This window comes from Centruroides sculpturatus, unplaced genomic scaffold (genome assembly GCF_000671375.1).
Source record: "Centruroides sculpturatus isolate CEXI.00-Female unplaced genomic scaffold, Cexi_2.0 scaffold531, whole genome shotgun sequence".
Classification (NCBI taxonomy): domain Eukaryota; kingdom Metazoa; phylum Arthropoda; class Arachnida; order Scorpiones; family Buthidae; genus Centruroides; species Centruroides sculpturatus.
Genome location: NW_019384680.1, coordinates 160610 through 180022, shown reverse-complemented (window position 1 = coordinate 180022; position 19413 = coordinate 160610). Strand labels below are relative to the sequence as shown.

Below are 19413 nucleotides of genomic sequence, written 5' to 3'. Positions count from 1 at the left end.
TATTTGACTGATAATATTAAGCATGGCAAATAAGTAAGGCTGTAATTAGTGAAAATTTGGGTTTTATTGACTCTGACATTAAAAAGACATGTTTAAGATAGTTTTATTTTAAGATTTATTATTATGCAGTGTTGTTTGAATGTATTTTATACAGCATATGTACCAATGTTTAGTGCTATGCTGCAACAAAGTTAAGGCATAACTACAGAAAATAAATTTTTTACATGCTTTTTGTGTATGTATCTGTGTTTAACAATTTCCTGATTGTGACGTGTGTTTAATATATAGAGTAGATGTATATGCTGTTGTGAAACCCTAATGTTTTGAGACATTTGTATAATATATGACATTTGTGCAAAATACCTGATATTGGAAGAGACACTGTTCAGCAGCCACTCACTCTGGGTCACATGCTGCTTTTGGATCACTCTTTGCTTTTTCTTTCCATAAACCTTATTGGCTTGGGTGGCTCTTCTGGAAGTTTATACTCCCACCAGCATTGCTCTATACTTCATTGAAATTACTGAACCCAAAGAATAAACAACATATTTAAGAATTTAACAACAGAGGACCTGTTTAAGTGATTTGGGCTTTTTGTCATGAAATTCTGTTTTTGAGGATAAAAAAGAAAACTATGAAATACCAAAGATTCATAACAATCAAAATTTGTATTAAAAAAATTCAATCTTAGAATTGAGACAGAGATCAACATTTAGATTATGGAATCTTATCATCTGTTTATCTTGTTTATCTTTTTTTTTTAATCCAAATTAACTCTGGGTTAGTTAAAATTAATTTATAATTTTAACTAATTTGAACTCGTTGTCATTTGAACTGCCTCAAGTCTCTCTTTGGGAAAACATTATACATTCATTTTACAGATATAATATTCTGAACTCAAAATTAAACATTCTGATGTCATTTGTAAGAATATGAGTGTGTAAATTTCAGCTAATTTGATATATTAGACTTGCAATTGAATTGTAATAAATCATGATTAGATGTAAAAAATGAGTTCTCTTATGATGATTTAATGTGTTTCACTTTTTTCATCTGTACAAATATGATAGATGATATCAATGATTCCAAAACTCCTTAAATCAAGTAAAGAAAAATCTATTGATGGAACAAACATTTTTGACTGTGTCTAAAGGTCATTGTCATGTTTCTAAAGATAAAACCAAAAATCAGAACCAAATTTAAGATGTTTTGGACTTATTAATACTAAATACATCCAGTTTTAAAGTAATTCTTGTATTATAGATATTTATAAGGATGAAAAATGTAAAAAAAAATGAATGCATTAATAAGAATATTTCACCTGTTTAAGAACCTTCTTAATGAACATTTCAATTTAAATTAATTCTTCATCATTTATTATATACATTTATTTTTATTCTTAATTAATCAAAATAACATATTTCTACAATAAACAAGCAATTAATTACTGTGATATTGTCACAATGCTGGGCTGAAATTTTTAATCATATTTTAATTTAAATAAGCATAACTTTTGATTCTGAATCTGAAACTGTGATTACTTTTTCTGTATGATGATGATATTTTCCACACAACTTTTCATGTGGTATCACAGAGAATATACCACATTAATATTGTACACCTTAGAAGGTTGAGTGTTATATTATTGATCTTTGTTTATTGTAAGAATCAGTTCTATACCAAATTTATTGCTCTGTATAGTAAGGCAGAAATTTTGAATTAAAATCACATAACTTCTGGTTCATACTAGAAGTTCATATATAGTTAATTGGGGTCTCTGGATTCTAAGCTTTCTATATCTGATCTTTTCTATTTTCATCTAACTCCATTCTCAAGATTAACAAAGGATGGATGATGTGAACAGTTGAAATGTATAGATATGTAATATACCATGTGATCAAAACTAAGTCTGAAAAATGGTGTTACACAAAATTAGGATTCTATCAAATACCAGGCAAGGACTTTGGTCACAGTGGTTTAATTCCCATGACTTAACAGAAAAAAAATCAAATACGACATGTATGTAAGCAAAAACATCCACGATAATATTTATTAAGTTGAGCTATAATATATAAACAAGAACAATGAACAGGAAGTTAGTAAAAATAAATATTATTTTAAATATTCAAAACAAGTCAAATCAATTATGTACAAGAGAAAAACAGAAATCAATAAAAAAAAATTTTTTTTTCCAATCGGGACATACAATTAATTAAAATCTCTACCAGTATGAACTAAATTCAAAAACAAAGAATACACTTCTCTTACAAGTTAAACCAGTGTTTCCCAACGTGGGGCCTACGCCCCACAAGGGGGCAATTCAATTGTTAAGGGGGGCAATTTGAAAATGAGTTGTGGACTTTTTTTTTTTTTTTTTAGGCATCAGAATTTTTCATTGAGCTATTCGGACTTGAGTAGCTAATATTGGAAGATTAATCGCAGGCCACATAAATTCATTAGACAGGTCGTATGTTGGCCATGCCTGGTATAGCCACTGTATATGTTAGGGGGGCATGAGAATTTTAGAAAGGCTTAGGTGGGGCATAGCACAAAAAAGGTTGGGAAACACTGAGTTAAACACTTAGCTATCACCAAAAATAGTGCCAGACAATTTGGTCAAGTAGATTGCCTTCACGTACACTCAAGGTTGCTTTTGGGAACTACATCTTACCATTGAACAGGTGTCATCATGTTTTATCTGGCTTACAAAGTGTAATGCTGCACTAGCCTGTTTATATATTTCTGAGGGTTATGGGATCAATTACATATGCAAGTGAATGTTCATTTTAATTTTGAATTTAGTTTATTTTTGGGATTTTAAGTTCGTCATTAATACATAATAAAACATCCCCAGAAAGAAAATACTAATAACTAAAAATAATGCTCAAAACACAAAATAACAATTGACTTCATCTCCTGACAGGTTTGCAATCTGAAAATTACAGTCCAATTATTATTAATTGTGATTTCTTAATTATTTTGATATTGTTTAATTACTGATTTTATAACTGCACATTCATGCATGTATTCTAGAATCTGTCTTTTAAGTTTTGTTTAAAGTTTGGCACCTGAGATAGCTGTTTATACAGATGAAAACATTAATTCATATTAAAAGTTTTTAACTACTCAAAGGTTGCTTCTGTAACCAGGAATTTTGAATTCAAATAAGATATAATACCAATTAAATATTTTAGTTCAATAGACATAGACATACATTTATTTTTAAAAGATATTAAAAGAGTTTTATTAGAATAATTTATAATTTAATTTAATTTTTCCTAATAAATATTGATCTTTTTCAGTTGGTTTACAGAATCATTGCCAGAAACTACTGATAAAGTTAAATCATTCATGTATTCAACTATTATGTACTGCAACATCACCTCATGTTCCATATTTGCCTGGATTAGATGATGATTCTGTTAGCTTGTACTTTCAAGAAAATTTGAATATCCATTCTTACATAGCTCAGATTTTTACTGAAGCATATGTGGTAAGAAAACAAAAGTATTTATACACATTACATTTTTTTTCTAATTTTATTCTTTCAAAAATAAATTTTGAAAAAATTATTATAGACTCACATCAATATGTATGAATTATATGAAAATTAAACTGTGTTCATACACCTCAAGACAGTTTAATTTTCATATACAGTAGAACCCTGATTATCCAAGGTAATATGGACTGATGCTGAAAACTTAGATAAAACAAGATGGCCACAGCAATTTTGAATTAAAATTTACTAATATAAAAAAAGTATATGGTATCATTTTGAAGCGTATTTTTATTCCTTGGTGAATTTAATTATATAAGAACAACAATTTTTACATTATCTATTGTACAGCTAATAATAAAACAATAGTTTTAAGAATATAAATGCATGTTGTTGTAGTTATATTTTAATATGAATGGTTAAATGATAAAAGGTATTGAAGTTATATGATAAAAAGTAAGAGAAATAAATACATTTTGTAATTTATGTTATTGTTTTAAACTTGTGTGAATTACAGTATAAGAAAATACTGTAATTCATAAAAGAAAGTTTAAAACAATAACATACATTACAAAATTTATTTGCCTGTACAACAAGGTAATATTTACTTACACATTTGCTTGAGATAATTATGGTTATTCTGTAATAAATATTGAAATATAAGAAGTGAAGAAAAGTTACAAAAGCTTTTGTGGCAAAGTTTTTGATCAAATTTAAGCTGAAATTTCAATAACTAGTTTTTAAAAATTAAACTATATAAATGAATACTAGTATTTGACTAATGCTTTTCAGAAAAAATTGCATTTATTATTTTTAGACATTAGCTAATATCTGTAGGTCATTCATATCCAGAGCATTTAAATTTATTGACAGTTTTTAGAACATGTTGAGATATAAACGTTAAAATAACATAGAAAAAATTTTATGAACATGAACTGTTTTATGTTTTAACAATTAGATTTGATTCAGTTCTTATATTTTTGATCCAAATGTTAATATTTTTTATTAGTGAAAAATATTATCAAATATAACTAATTAATAAACAACAACACTTTTTAAAAATTATTTTTTTCCTTAATTGAAGCATTGAATGGAGAAAAAGGTGTCTAGGTGAAAAATTAATTTTTCAGAAATTGACAAAAACTTGTAATTTATTTATTTTCAGAGGAATAAAGAAGCTGCTGTTTATTATTATTTCTATATATATATATTAACGAAAAGGTTTTCGTTTATTAAATAAACTATTTTCAGTTAGGTTCCATTTTCCATAAAGCATAAAGCTGTATCCATAAAAGCAAAGTTGCCTTTTTCTTCTATATATTTTTCTTTAATTATGAACAAGAAAGATGTCGCCTGTTTTTGTGTTATTAAAGATGTCTACTGGCTTAATTCATTATTGTGGCAATTGTTTCACTGATTTATATTATTCATATCTCTAGCTGTCTCCCAGCTTACTTAGAACTAACTATGCTTGGTTTCATTTCTCTTTAGTACTGTTACCTTATTGCATCTACACATCTCCCCAGCTTGTTTTCTTTTAAGCTCTATTCACAAAACATGTCCCCACAAATTATAATTTTCAGTTTGCTTTCTAATAGCTAGTATGTCCAGTTTACTTTTCATTGTTTAGTTTTGCAAACTTTTTATTCTTCTGAGGTTCATGCATGTTCTTTTTATGCTTCTGAGGTTCATGCATTTATATGCATGTTTGGGACAATATTATATTTTACTTTGATTTATTATATGTTTCATAATTTCATGAAACATGCTTCTCTAAGCAGGCATTTGTCTTTCATAGATTTTGGAATGTAGGAGTTCTTAATAAATTGAAGCATTTCTTTTTACAACAAGATGTAATTTGCTTAAATTTATTTTTTAGGAACCTTCTTTCTGACACAAGCAACATAAAGTTTCCCTAAGTTTTTGATGCTTTCTTTCATTATTTTTCCAAAAACTTGAATTATGACACAGCATTTTCATTTCTTTAGTTTTCCATTTGCTTCTAATTTCATTCTCACTATTAGAAGAATATATATTATTTTAATAAAAAAAAATCTTTTATATATAAAGCTGAATACAGTTTACATGGAAACCACCATGTTGAAAATTAGTGCCATTTATGAAATATGTTAATAAATTAGCAAAGAATAATGGAAAATGTGTTTGTTTTATGGGAGTCCCTTATTATATAAAACCTACGTAAGGAAATAAAAAAATGAATAAATGAATAAGAGAACTATGTAATCTTGGGTCTCTTATTCCATTTCTTTTCAGTTAAACTCAATATTGTAAATTTTAGTCAAATAATATGACTTTTAAACTTAATATGAGAGTTGATTGACAAATAAGGTCTCATACTGCAGCAATATGCAAAATGCAAAAGTAGAAATACTGATCACCATTATTTAGTAGCCACAAGAATCTATTATATCTCTAACTGCATTATTATTTAAAAAACTCCACCATACCTTTAAAATGCAGTTTATTTTAAACACTTATCAAACGTTTTCAGTCAGATTAACAGACCTTCTTCAGGATCGAACTATCAGAATTTAAATTTGCAAAATGGAAATACCAAAATGCACGTTTTATAATCTTCTCAATTGCGCATGCCCATTATTGTAATTTTAATGTCACCACTTTCCATGCCGATGCTATTTTGTTTGATTCACGAAAATTTATATTTTGCCCTTTTTCTTTGCACTTGTAATGTGCCAGGCTTCTGCATACTTTAGATGTCTTCTAATTTTCCACTTTTTCCACTAGTTCATTAAATGAAAGATTGAAGGAGCACGAAAAGAATGTAAGATTTAAACAACCAATCACGGCTTTGGCTAATTATGTGATCGCAGATCCAACAGAGATCGAAATCAAATGGAACAAAAAGTGGAAAATAGAAGACATCTAAAGTATGCAGAAGCCTGGCACATTACAAGTGCAAAGAAAAAGGGCAAAATATAAATTTTCGTGAATCAAACAAAATAGCATCGGCATGGAAAGCGGCGACATTAAAATTACAATAATGGGCATGCGCAATTGAGAAGATTATAGAACGTGCATTTTGGAATTTCCGTTTTGCAAATTTAAATTCTGATAGTTCGATCCTGAAGAAGGTCTGTTAATCTGACTGAAAACGTTTGATAAGTGTTTAAAATAGACTGCATTTCAAAGGTATGGTGGAGTTTTTTCCACAAGAATCTAATTTGTATATGAAAGGTCTGTTTTTTGTGTTGCATCATTGCATAACAGTTAAGTTTAAACATGAACTTATCTTCCTTGTTTTGTACAAAGCAGCAATCAGTGATTGAATTTTCAGTATTGGAAGGTTGTTTGCATAGGGAAAAACAACAAATTTGGTGAAATATTGTGAAATCTTGCAAACGCTTATTTATTTCAACCAAATAATTCAAGGTAACTTCAACTAATGTTACTAAGGATGAGTTGGTTTTATTATTATTATAACTCCCAAATAGGCTGACAACTGCATTTGGTTTGGTTTGCCAAAGATGAACTTCCTAGAGAATTATGAACTACATCTTTAAAATCTTTAAACTCTTAACATTTCTAATCCTGAAAAAGAATGCTTACAATTGTTTTTAGTTCAAAATGACTGTTGACTATTGATATGATTCCTAAGAAGACAACATTCACTTGAAATTGCTACAAGAACAACATTTTATCTAAGTTTGTTAAAGAATTCAAGGAATGGTGGCTAAGAACAAAAACCTCCGGAGTGATGCAACAAAACCTGTCCACACAAAATATTGAAAGCCAAGATATACTTTCAACAGGAAAAAATTACAGAAATGTTTTTCTCAATTACTATGTGACTTTTTAGATTTTTTGAAACAATCAAAATAGCTTGTTGGAAAGCCATTTTCAAGGATTAATAACATTAAGAAAGTTATAAATTTATAATGGTGGTACAAAGCTAAAAAAAAACCATATAACCAGCAGAAAAAATTGGAAAGTACAGTTGTCCCTTGATAATCAGACAGATATGGGACCAAAGGTGTGTCAGATTACCAAAAGTGTCTGGATTACCGAAAATAATTACATATTTCGCATTGTTTTGCTAGCAGTAACTTACAATATTCTCTACTCCAACTGTTCAAACAGAACTGCTCACATAAAACACACAAAATGTGTGTCATCGTGTAAAAATTGGATGGGGAGATTCACATCGCGACATGCTGTGCAAGCAGACACGTAACGGGGACGGGTACCTTGACGGGAGGTGTGTCGGACTACTGAGCATGTCAGATTAAAAAACGTCGGACTATAGAGGGACAACTGTACTATGTTTTTTGCTAGTAATTTGATTTTTTTGTAGCCTTGTATCAAGTTTACCCAGTTTACCCAGTTTTTGAGTGGTGGTTTTGAATGACATAACAACTTTGATAGTTGTTGGTTCATCAAGTTACAATGCTGCATACTTGTTCAGGGAGAATACTTTTGAATGCCAGTAAAACTTTATTAAGACATTTGAAAATTTTGACTCCATTCTCTCTCTTCCCCTCTCCCCATTCTGTGGGAACTGAGAGCTTTTATTTATGTCTGTGAAGAGTTTAGACAAGCCAACAATAGCAATGGAAAGGTGGAGAAAGATGAGGCCCAACATATCCAGGATAGACAGCCTGTGAAATATTTTGGTGAAGTGTTTACCCAGATTCAACTTCAGGTTCTCAGAGCAATAGGATGAAGCCTTAATTGCCTCAGTCATCTGACTGTTAAACCTTTGACTTTATTATGACTGCAATATAAAAATCTTTTGAACCATCTTTGCATTACTAAAACTTTCTTTGAAAAATATGCTTTGTATCTGAGGCAATTTGCAATGGTCATCATTTGCTTTTCACTAGATTATTTAATAATAAATAATAAATCAATTACTAAAGCTGTTTAAACCAATATTAGTGTAACTGGTCTTTACAAGCTAGAAGAACTACATGAACTGTAATAATAATGTGAAAATTAAAAAATAACATAAAACTATCAGAGATTATTTTGATTTTATATCATTTCATTTTTTAAGTAATATTGATGCATTAATAAAATTTTAAAGATTGATGCTTAAAATTTTAAAGTAAAATTATAGAACATAAATTATTATAATGTTTATTTTTTTAATATAAAATTAATTTTATTAATTGTTTAATTAAAATAATAGGGTGAAATAGTAAATAATTCTCAATGTGAGCTGAATTCAGCTGAAAATACATTGTTTCAAATGGAAAAGACTAAGAATGAAGAGAGTATAGGATTAGAAAGCAGAACATTACAAAAGAGCTCTGTTGTTTTGTCACCAGTCTTGCTTTTAGAAAGAATTCAAATTGAAAAAGTAAGACCAAATTTTGAAAATTTGTTTTAACTAAATATATTTTTTAATATCTATATTTAAATATAAATAAACTGGTTTGAAAAATGAGAGATTTATTCTGAAATTTCTGTTCTCAAACTAGATTAATAATAAATAATTTAGTTAATAATAATTAACTAATGTTCAAATTTCCTCTAGAGAGATTTTATTATAATGAATTTCTATACATATCAACTATAATTGAAATTCTTGTTAGTTCAAAATTCAAGGGACAAAATAACTGACTTTGAATTATTAAATTTCAAATTATCTGAGACTTATACATTTCTGTACAATATGCCAAATGCCATGTAATTGATGTACTTTATTAAGAAAACGGAATACAGCTTCAAATACAGAACACTATTTTCATTAATTAATCTAAATACAGTAGAGCGTCAATTTTTCCGAATCAATTGGTTACTGGGGTTGTCCGGATAACTGATATTTCGGATAACTGATTTATGTACGAAAAAATAGTTTAACGTATCCAATGTCAAAATTTTTCTCTGTTGCGTGTTGCTTCGCGTTGAATTTTCGTCGATGTTAAGCCTAACAAAGACTATTGTATCGTTACAAATTATTTTTTTATTTTGTACAAACAAAATAAATATATTGAAAAATAAAAAAATATTAAAAAAAATTATACTTTAGATGTTAATTTAGTATCAAAAATGCAAAATATTAGAGTAGCCCAAGACGTAGCCAAAGATTGAAGCGCCATAGCACTGGCGAAAGATTTAAATTTGCCGACTGGAATTCTTTCGGATGATTGACGTTTCGGATGATTGGCTTTCGGAAAATTGACGCTCTACTGTATATAAAATTACTTGTCCTGACTGAGTGATTGACTGAGTGAATGATTCATCATTGCCCAGAGCAAACCGCTGAACCTAAAGAGGTGAAATTTTGTACACAGTTAGGGTACATCATGAAAAACGCACACTAAGAAGGGATTTTTGGAAATTACTCCCCCCGTGGGGGAGAGGGAGATGATTAAGGCTTAACCTGAAGAATGGCTTCTACTTTACTATTTTAGATGCAATTTTTTGTTTTCAATTACATTTAGTCTTTGTTGAGTACTTAGATATATTAAATTAATAACATTGTTATAAATATTTTTATATATTTCAATTTTTTAACCAAATATTCGAACCATTTTAAATTCGAATTTGTTATTGCATATTGGTTTGATTATAGAACAATTGTAAACGTTCCAGAAAAGTGATCAAATTGAAAACAGTTCTTTTGAATCTCAGCAATTCTCATTACTCTCAGCGGTAGGTGTTATATAACAATTACTATGGTTGTTGAAATACTGAATATAAATGGGGTTTGCTTGCAAAAATCCGCACGATCGAAGTCATGGGTAACAGCTAGTAATAATATAAATAAACTGCAGATAAACAGCAAGTGTATGGTGAAAACTTTACAGGTTGCCACATAGGTTTTACAAAGCAGAATTCCTCAGAATGTAGTTCAAATTATTTTTAAAGTGGCTCAGAAAGTAGTAAGTAGTTCAAATCTAGCTGTCTAGAATCCTACAAATATCTTAATCTGCTATTTATAATCCAATACTGTAATCCGAAAATCCAGCCATATTATATGAGAAAAGAGAAAATAGAATAGTTCAGGGGTACGGTGACACCCAAAAATATGTTATTGTAAAAGCAAATCCATATTGACCAGATTAGAGTTATTCTTAGTCTAGATCAAAGTGCCTCCTTATTATAAGAGAGCAATAAATAAATGAATGAGTTAACATATGCATATCACAGTTTGTACAGAATTTTCACTTCAAATTTTAAAGTAGCCATATTTTGAAATTTCTTAACATGTAAATCTTTATATCACTGTCTGGAACAAATAGTACAGTTATGAACAAATGGGATTTCAAACTATCCAAGTAAGAATTAACAAGGATTTCCCGTATTTCTTTTATTTGTTTCAAAATTAATGAATTCAGATATGCAAGCAAGAAATATAAAATGTTATTTTATTAGAGGAAAATTATGTCTTAAACGTTTTTATCTATAGATGTAATATTTTTATCTATTGAATTTTGAAAGGAATCCTTTAGTTTTATGTACAAGCAAAATTTTGAAAGCATTAGGCTGGTGATATCATTGCCGAACTTGAATTTCAATTTATTGACTTATTGATTTGAAATTCTGGCTGCTATACATATTCAAACATATTTTTATGAACTTATTGTCATTTGAGTACTGTTTATACATATTGTATATGGATTTAAAATATGAATGAAGAATGATTATAAAAATTTTGTTTTTGTCTCTTGAAAATTAGGATTTAAACACATTAAGATGTATTTTAGAAATAATGCCATATTTCTTGCCAAAGGAGGATCTAGGAGTTTTATAGTTTTAAAATAATTACTTAAAATAAATTGTAAGTTGTAACAACATAAAAATGTAATGAAATTGAAAAGTAATGATAAAAAGATTAAAATGTAGCATCACTTCTAAAAAGTAATGAATCTCCTATTAGAGGGCAATAGGGACTGTCACCTTCACTCTAGATTCATTTGTGTTTATTTCACAATTAAATTTTTGTTAGAAATGAAAATCTCTAGAAAGTATACTCTGATAAAGACCTTTGTCTTTAAACATAAACACCAAAATATCAGCTAAATATAATTTCATAGTATTATAATAGTAAATATTAATTATGATTCACTTTTAAATAAATTCAAAAATAAAAAATATAATGATTTATGTTAATATTTTTAATTATTAATTTTTAAAAAATTATATGAATAACATACAGTGAAAATAATCAATGCTATAAAATTTTATTCAAAGCAAAATTAACCTAAAATCAAAAAGTTCAAAGTATCAGTAAAACATTTGATTTAAACTTTTTAATATCCATCCAGTCTAGTTTAAAAGTCAAATTAATTAGATTAAACTCAGCTACAATTTTGGTTTTAAAATTTAGTTTGATATTAAGTAATTTTTTGTTTTCAATAATAATTTATAATTTTATAGTATTAACTATATNTATTGAAAGCCAAGATATACTTTCAACAGGAAAAAATTACAGAAATGTTTTTCTCAATTACTATGTGACTTTTTAGATTTTTTGAAACAATCAAAATAGCTTGTTGGAAAGCCATTTTCAAGGATTAATAACATTAAGAAAGTTATAAATTTATAATGGTGGTACAAAGCTAAAAAAAAACCATATAACCAGCAGAAAAAATTGGAAAGTACAGTTGTCCCTTGATAATCAGACAGATATGGGACCAAAGGTGTGTCAGATTACCAAAAGTGTCTGGATTACCGAAAATAATTACATATTTCGCATTGTTTTGCTAGCAGTAACTTACAATATTCTCTACTCCAACTTCGAACTCTACGTTCAAACAGAACTGCTCACATAAAACACACAAAATGTGTGTCATCGTGTAAAAATTGGATGGGGAGATTCACATCGCGACATGCTTCTGTGCAAGCAGACACGTAATGGGGACGGGTACCTTGACGGGAGGTGTGTCGGACTACTGAGCATGTCAGATTAAAAAACGTCGGACTATAGAGGGACAACTGTACTATGTTTTTTGCTAGTAATTTGATTTTTTTGTAGCCTTGTATCAAGTTTACCCAGTTTACCCAGTTTTTGAGTGGTGGTTTTGAATGACATAACAACTTTGATAGTTGTTGGTTCATCAAGTTACAATGCTGCATACTTGTTCAGGGAGAATACTTTTGAATGCCAGTAAAACTTTATTAAGACATTTGAAAATTTTGACTCCATTCTCTCTCTTCCCCTCTCCCCATTCTGTGGGAACTGAGAGCTTTTATTTATGTCTGTGAAGAGTTTAGACAAGCCAACAATAGCAATGGAAAGGTGGAGAAAGATGAGGCCCAACATATCCAGGATAGACAGCCTGTGAAATATTTTGGTGAAGTGTTTACCCAGATTCAACTTCAGGTTCTCAGAGCAATAGGATGAAGCCTTAATTGCCTCAGTCATCTGACTGTTAAACCTTTGACTTTATTATGACTGCAATATAAAAATCTTTTGAACCATCTTTGCATTACTAAAACTTTCTTTGAAAAATATGCTTTGTATCTGAGGCAATTTGCAATGGTCATCATTTGCTTTTCACTAGATTATTTAATAATAAATAATAAATCAATTACTAAAGCTGTTTAAACCAATATTAGTGTAACTGGTCTTTACAAGCTAGAAGAACTACATGAACTGTAATAATAATGTGAAAATTAAAAAATAACATAAAACTATCAGAGATTATTTTGATTTTATATCATTTCATTTTTTAAGTAATATTGATGCATTAATAAAATTTTAAAGATTGATGCTTAAAATTTTAAAGTAAAATTATAGAACATAAATTATTATAATGTTTATTTTTTTAATATAAAATTAATTTTATTAATTGTTTAATTAAAATAATAGGGTGAAATAGTAAATAATTCTCAATGTGAGCTGAATTCAGCTGAAAATACATTGTTTCAAATGGAAAAGACTAAGAATGAAGAGAGTATAGGATTAGAAAGCAGAACATTACAAAAGAGCTCTGTTGTTTTGTCACCAGTCTTGCTTTTAGAAAGAATTCAAATTGAAAAAGTAAGACCAAATTTTGAAAATTTGTTTTAACTAAATATATTTTTTAATATCTATATTTAAATATAAATAAACTGGTTTGAAAAATGAGAGATTTATTCTGAAATTTCTGTTCTCAAACTAGATTAATAATAAATAATTTAGTTAATAATAATTAACTAATGTTCAAATTTCCTCTAGAGAGATTTTATTATAATGAATTTCTATACATATCAACTATAATTGAAATTCTTGTTAGTTCAAAATTCAAGGGACAAAATAACTGACTTTGAATTATTAAATTTCAAATTATCTGAGACTTATACATTTCTGTACAATATGCCAAATGCCATGTAATTGATGTACTTTATTAAGAAAACGGAATACAGCTTCAAATACAGAACACTATTTTCATTAATTAATCTAAATACAGTAGAGCGTCAATTTTTCCGAATCAATTGGTTACTGGGGTTGTCCGGATAACTGATATTTCGGATAACTGATTTATGTACGAAAAAATAGTTTAACGTATCCAATGTCAAAATTTTTCTCTGTTGCGTGTTGCTTCGCGTTGAATTTTCGTCGATGTTAAGCCTAACAAAGACTATTGTATCGTTACAAATTATTTTTTTATTTTGTACAAACAAAATAAATATATTGAAAAATAAAAAAATATTAAAAAAAATTATACTTTAGATGTTAATTTAGTATCAAAAATGCAAAATATTAGAGTAGCCCAAGACGTAGCCAAAGATTGAAGCGCCATAGCACTGGCGAAAGATTTAAATTTGCCGACTGGAATTCTTTCGGATGATTGACGTTTCGGATGATTGGCTTTCGGAAAATTGACGCTCTACTGTATATAAAATTACTTGTCCTGACTGAGTGATTGACTGAGTGAATGATTCATCATTGCCCAGAGCAAACCGCTGAACCTAAAGAGGTGAAATTTTGTACACAGTTAGGGTACATCATGAAAAACGCACACTAAGAAGGGATTTTTGGAAATTACTCCCCCCGTGGGGGAGAGGGAGATGATTAAGGCTTAACCTGAAGAATGGCTTCTACTTTACTATTTTAGATGCAATTTTTTGTTTTCAATTACATTTAGTCTTTGTTGAGTACTTAGATATATTAAATTAATAACATTGTTATAAATATTTTTATATATTTCAATTTTTTAACCAAATATTCGAACCATTTTAAATTCGAATTTGTTATTGCATATTGGTTTGATTATAGAACAATTGTAAACGTTCCAGAAAAGTGATCAAATTGAAAACAGTTCTTTTGAATCTCAGCAATTCTCATTACTCTCAGCGGTAGGTGTTATATAACAATTACTATGGTTGTTGAAATACTGAATATAAATGGGGTTTGCTTGCAAAAATCCGCACGATCGAAGTCATGGGTAACAGCTAGTAATAATATAAATAAACTGCAGATAAACAGCAAGTGTATGGTGAAAACTTTACAGGTTGCCACATAGGTTTTACAAAGCAGAATTCCTCAGAATGTAGTTCAAATTATTTTTAAAGTGGCTCAGAAAGTAGTAAGTAGTTCAAATCTAGCTGTCTAGAATCCTACAAATATCTTAATCTGCTATTTATAATCCAATACTGTAATCCGAAAATCCAGCCATATTATATGAGAAAAGAGAAAATAGAATAGTTCAGGGGTACGGTGACACCCAAAAATATGTTATTGTAAAAGCAAATCCATATTGACCAGATTAGAGTTATTCTTAGTCTAGATCAAAGTGCCTCCTTATTATAAGAGAGCAATAAATAAATGAATGAGTTAACATATGCATATCACAGTTTGTACAGAATTTTCACTTCAAATTTTAAAGTAGCCATATTTTGAAATTTCTTAACATGTAAATCTTTATATCACTGTCTGGAACAAATAGTACAGTTATGAACAAATGGGATTTCAAACTATCCAAGTAAGAATTAACAAGGATTTCCCGTATTTCTTTTATTTGTTTCAAAATTAATGAATTCAGATATGCAAGCAAGAAATATAAAATGTTATTTTATTAGAGGAAAATTATGTCTTAAACGTTTTTATCTATAGATGTAATATTTTTATCTATTGAATTTTGAAAGGAATCCTTTAGTTTTATGTACAAGCAAAATTTTGAAAGCATTAGGCTGGTGATATCATTGCCGAACTTGAATTTCAATTTATTGACTTATTGATTTGAAATTCTGGCTGCTATACATATTCAAACATATTTTTATGAACTTATTGTCATTTGAGTACTGTTTATACATATTGTATATGGATTTAAAATATGAATGAAGAATGATTATAAAAATTTTGTTTTTGTCTCTTGAAAATTAGGATTTAAACACATTAAGATGTATTTTAGAAATAATGCCATATTTCTTGCCAAAGGAGGATCTAGGAGTTTTATAGTTTTAAAATAATTACTTAAAATAAATTGTAAGTTGTAACAACATAAAAATGTAATGAAATTGAAAAGTAATGATAAAAAGATTAAAATGTAGCATCACTTCTAAAAAGTAATGAATCTCCTATTAGAGGGCAATAGGGACTGTCACCTTCACTCTAGATTCATTTGTGTTTATTTCACAATTAAATTTTTGTTAGAAATGAAAATCTCTAGAAAGTATACTCTGATAAAGACCTTTGTCTTTAAACATAAACACCAAAATATCAGCTAAATATAATTTCATAGTATTATAATAGTAAATATTAATTATGATTCACTTTTAAATAAATTCAAAAATAAAAAATATAATGATTTATGTTAATATTTTTAATTATTAATTTTTAAAAAATTATATGAATAACATACAGTGAAAATAATCAATGCTATAAAATTTTATTCAAAGCAAAATTAACCTAAAATCAAAAAGTTCAAAGTATCAGTAAAACATTTGATTTAAACTTTTTAATATCCATCCAGTCTAGTTTAAAAGTCAAATTAATTAGATTAAACTCAGCTACAATTTTGGTTTTAAAATTTAGTTTGATATTAAGTAATTTTTTGTTTTCAATAATAATTTATAATTTTATAGTATTAACTATATATTATAATTTTAATGATAAAAAAAAGAATTGAAAGCAAGATGATTGCTGTAGCAATTTTGATTTTAAATTTAAAATGTAACGATTTGAATTGAATTAATTAAATATCTACTAATATACTACTGTGGGGTATATAATAATAAGGACTTATCACACAAATAATAATAAGCACAAAAACTCGGGTATCAATGTAGTACATTTGATAAAACAAAAGGGGTGTACATTAAAAATTAATAAGTCCTTATTATTATCTACCTCACATTTGTACATATTTAATTAATTTAATTATACCAAGGGCTAAAAGCAATTCTTTGTAATAATTTCATTTGAATTGAAACAATTACAACAACAAATCTGAAAATGAACATATGCACTTGAAAGTATTAAAATAATCTTATCTTCATATTGAATTTAAATTAAAGTAGGTCATTGTAAATATTTATGAAATAAATTTTGAAGAATTGATAACATAAATTATTAGGACAATATTTTAAGAGATTGAAGCAAACAAAAACAAATAAAATTACCTTTCAGTAATAAGTTCTATTTAAAAATAAATTTATCTTTTATTAAGTAATTTAAATTTTATTTATTTAATAATAAAGAATAAGTACAGTTCCATAACCAGTAACTACAATTCCATTACTTAAAGAACAATTCTATGAAAAAATTTTTATTCAGAATAGTATTTAAATCCTTGATTTGGTAAAAATGCTATAAATGCATTATTATATAATGAAAAAAATTAAAATTATTTCAATTTATATTTAAATTCCAGAATTTCTGTTAAAGTTAATTTTTTGTTTTTGTTAAAAATTTATAATTGAAATAGTTATACATAAGAATATATAATTATATTTTTTAAATTAGTATTGATCAATAATGAAAAGTAAAGTTTATTTCAGGAACAGAATTTTCAATTTAAAAGTAATGAAAACAAAGAACTTAAAGTTGAATCATCTTTAACAAATTTCAAAAACAAAAGGAATGTGGTTAATATGAATAAAATGAAATCATCTGTAATAAAGGACATATTACCAATATCTTGTATGAATAAAGATAAAGATGAAGAGAAATCTTTATTTAAATGTCAGTCAGATGAATTAAGAACTACAAAATTAAATTCCGATTTCAAAAAAGTTATAGAAGACAATGATTTAGAAGCAGAGCAAATCAAAAATAATCAAAGTAAACAAAATTCTGAAACTTTGAAGAAAAATTCAACTAAAAGATCTGAAAGTAAGTGTTTTCACCATAATTTTTAATTCAGCAATTGAAGCATAATTAATAATAATTTTAGTTTATATAATTATAGCGTAAGTAAAAAAAATTCTTTTTGGGTTTGTTATTCTAATTTTATAATATAATCCACACCTAATCACTCGCTGAGAGATTTATTATTAAAACAACAAACATTTTCAATCCAATCAATGGATCATCATCAGGCTAAAATAGAACACTTCAAAACAGAACTTCTATTTTGAAGTGTTCCATTTTAGCCTGATGATGATCCATTGATTGGATTGAAAACGTTTGTTGTTTTAATAATAAATCTCTCAGCGAGTGATTAGGTGTGGATTATATTATTATTTTCTGCTGAGTAGGCTTTGGTTGTCTAATTTTATAAATGTAATATCCAGGGCTGTGGAGTCATGTAAAAATCTTCGGACTCTGACTTTTCCTTACCATCCGACTCCAACTCTGAATCTGACTCCAACCAGGGCCGGATTTGTTATCAAAAGAGACCCAGAAATTCCCATAAGTGGCTGGATGGCAGCCTACTGCTCTGGGGAACCTGGGTTCGAATCCGAACGGGTTGAAAAATCCCCAGGAATTTTTCGGGGGTGGTTCATTCAGATATGTCGGGCCCTGTCCCTCACCACCTGGTAGCCCCATTGTGGGCCTGGCCGAACCCATAATGGGCTTGCAAAAAGAGGCCCTCTTAGTGCCCACAGGGCAGAAAGAGTTTAAAAAAAAAAAAAGTAATATATAAATATGTATTCAATAATTTTACTTTTCCAGCTGTTATATGTGAAAGTAGCCAAGGTTACGGAGTAAGTAGTACTCAAGTAACACTTACAGGCACTAGTCGGTAAGACCAGCTCTCAGTCGTCCAAAGAACGGCCTTTCCCCGTCGTAGGGAACGAGTGTGGAGGGCTTTACGGTTATATTATAATTTAGAGCGGAAGTTGGTGATAGCGAATTCACCTTCTTCCTTCGTCAGGTTCCCGACACCAGTTTGTCAATTTATAGAGGCGCGGACAAACACGCGATAACGATCTGATTCGGAATGAATTGAGGAGACATTCTTATATAATAAACATAAGTAAAATTTAATAAATCCAAACAACGAATACAGAAAATCAATAACAACGATTATATGACAAGTTAAAGGTTACGACTAAATCTATGCTAATGCGCGATCGAGAGAGAGCTCACAAAATGATTCTAAACATACGACCTGTTAGTTGTCGTCTTCGTTTCTGTAGATATAGGACACCTTGTAGATAGGGTTCATCTTCCTTTCGTATGGGAGATTAATTCGTGCACAAAATATAAAGATATCACTTCTTCTAAGTGTAGACTCGGGACTTAGTCTATCGGACTCCGTTATGGGCGTTGGCCATCAGGAGGAAACGTATGTGGAGTCTGGACACTTTCAAATCGGTCGGAGGACTCCCCGAATTATGACTAATTTCTCCTTTTATTTCCAAACTTCGTCCAATCATCGTATAGTAACTCTTTCGTGAGAACGGATGAGAGGGGGATGAATGAGGGGTAACCATTTCCCATCGGAGCGAGATTTTTAACCAGATATGGGAAAAACAGCGGATGTTCTCCTCGATGAAAGGAAATAACATTTGTCATCTAATTTTTCCCACGTCTAAAACAATATTTTTCTCACCAA

The 19413-nt window shown here is 28.5% G+C and overlaps 1 protein-coding gene across 1 annotated transcript in view; it reads left to right on the top strand.

Moving 5' to 3' along the window:
• The window catches only part of LOC111626957 (synaptonemal complex protein 2-like), a 62986-nt gene extending 44385 nt beyond the window's left edge, over nucleotides 1-18601 (top strand). Inside the window, exons 9-13 of the mRNA XM_023370499.1 lie at nucleotides 3303-3493; nucleotides 8667-8837; nucleotides 13299-13469; nucleotides 17534-17693; nucleotides 18528-18601. Coding sequence (XP_023226267.1) covers nucleotides 3303-3493; nucleotides 8667-8837; nucleotides 13299-13469; nucleotides 17534-17693; nucleotides 18528-18601 — 767 coding nt within the window. The remainder of the gene's footprint in view (nucleotides 1-3302; nucleotides 3494-8666; nucleotides 8838-13298; nucleotides 13470-17533; nucleotides 17694-18527) is intronic.
• The last annotated feature ends 812 nt before the right edge of the window (nucleotides 18602-19413 follow it).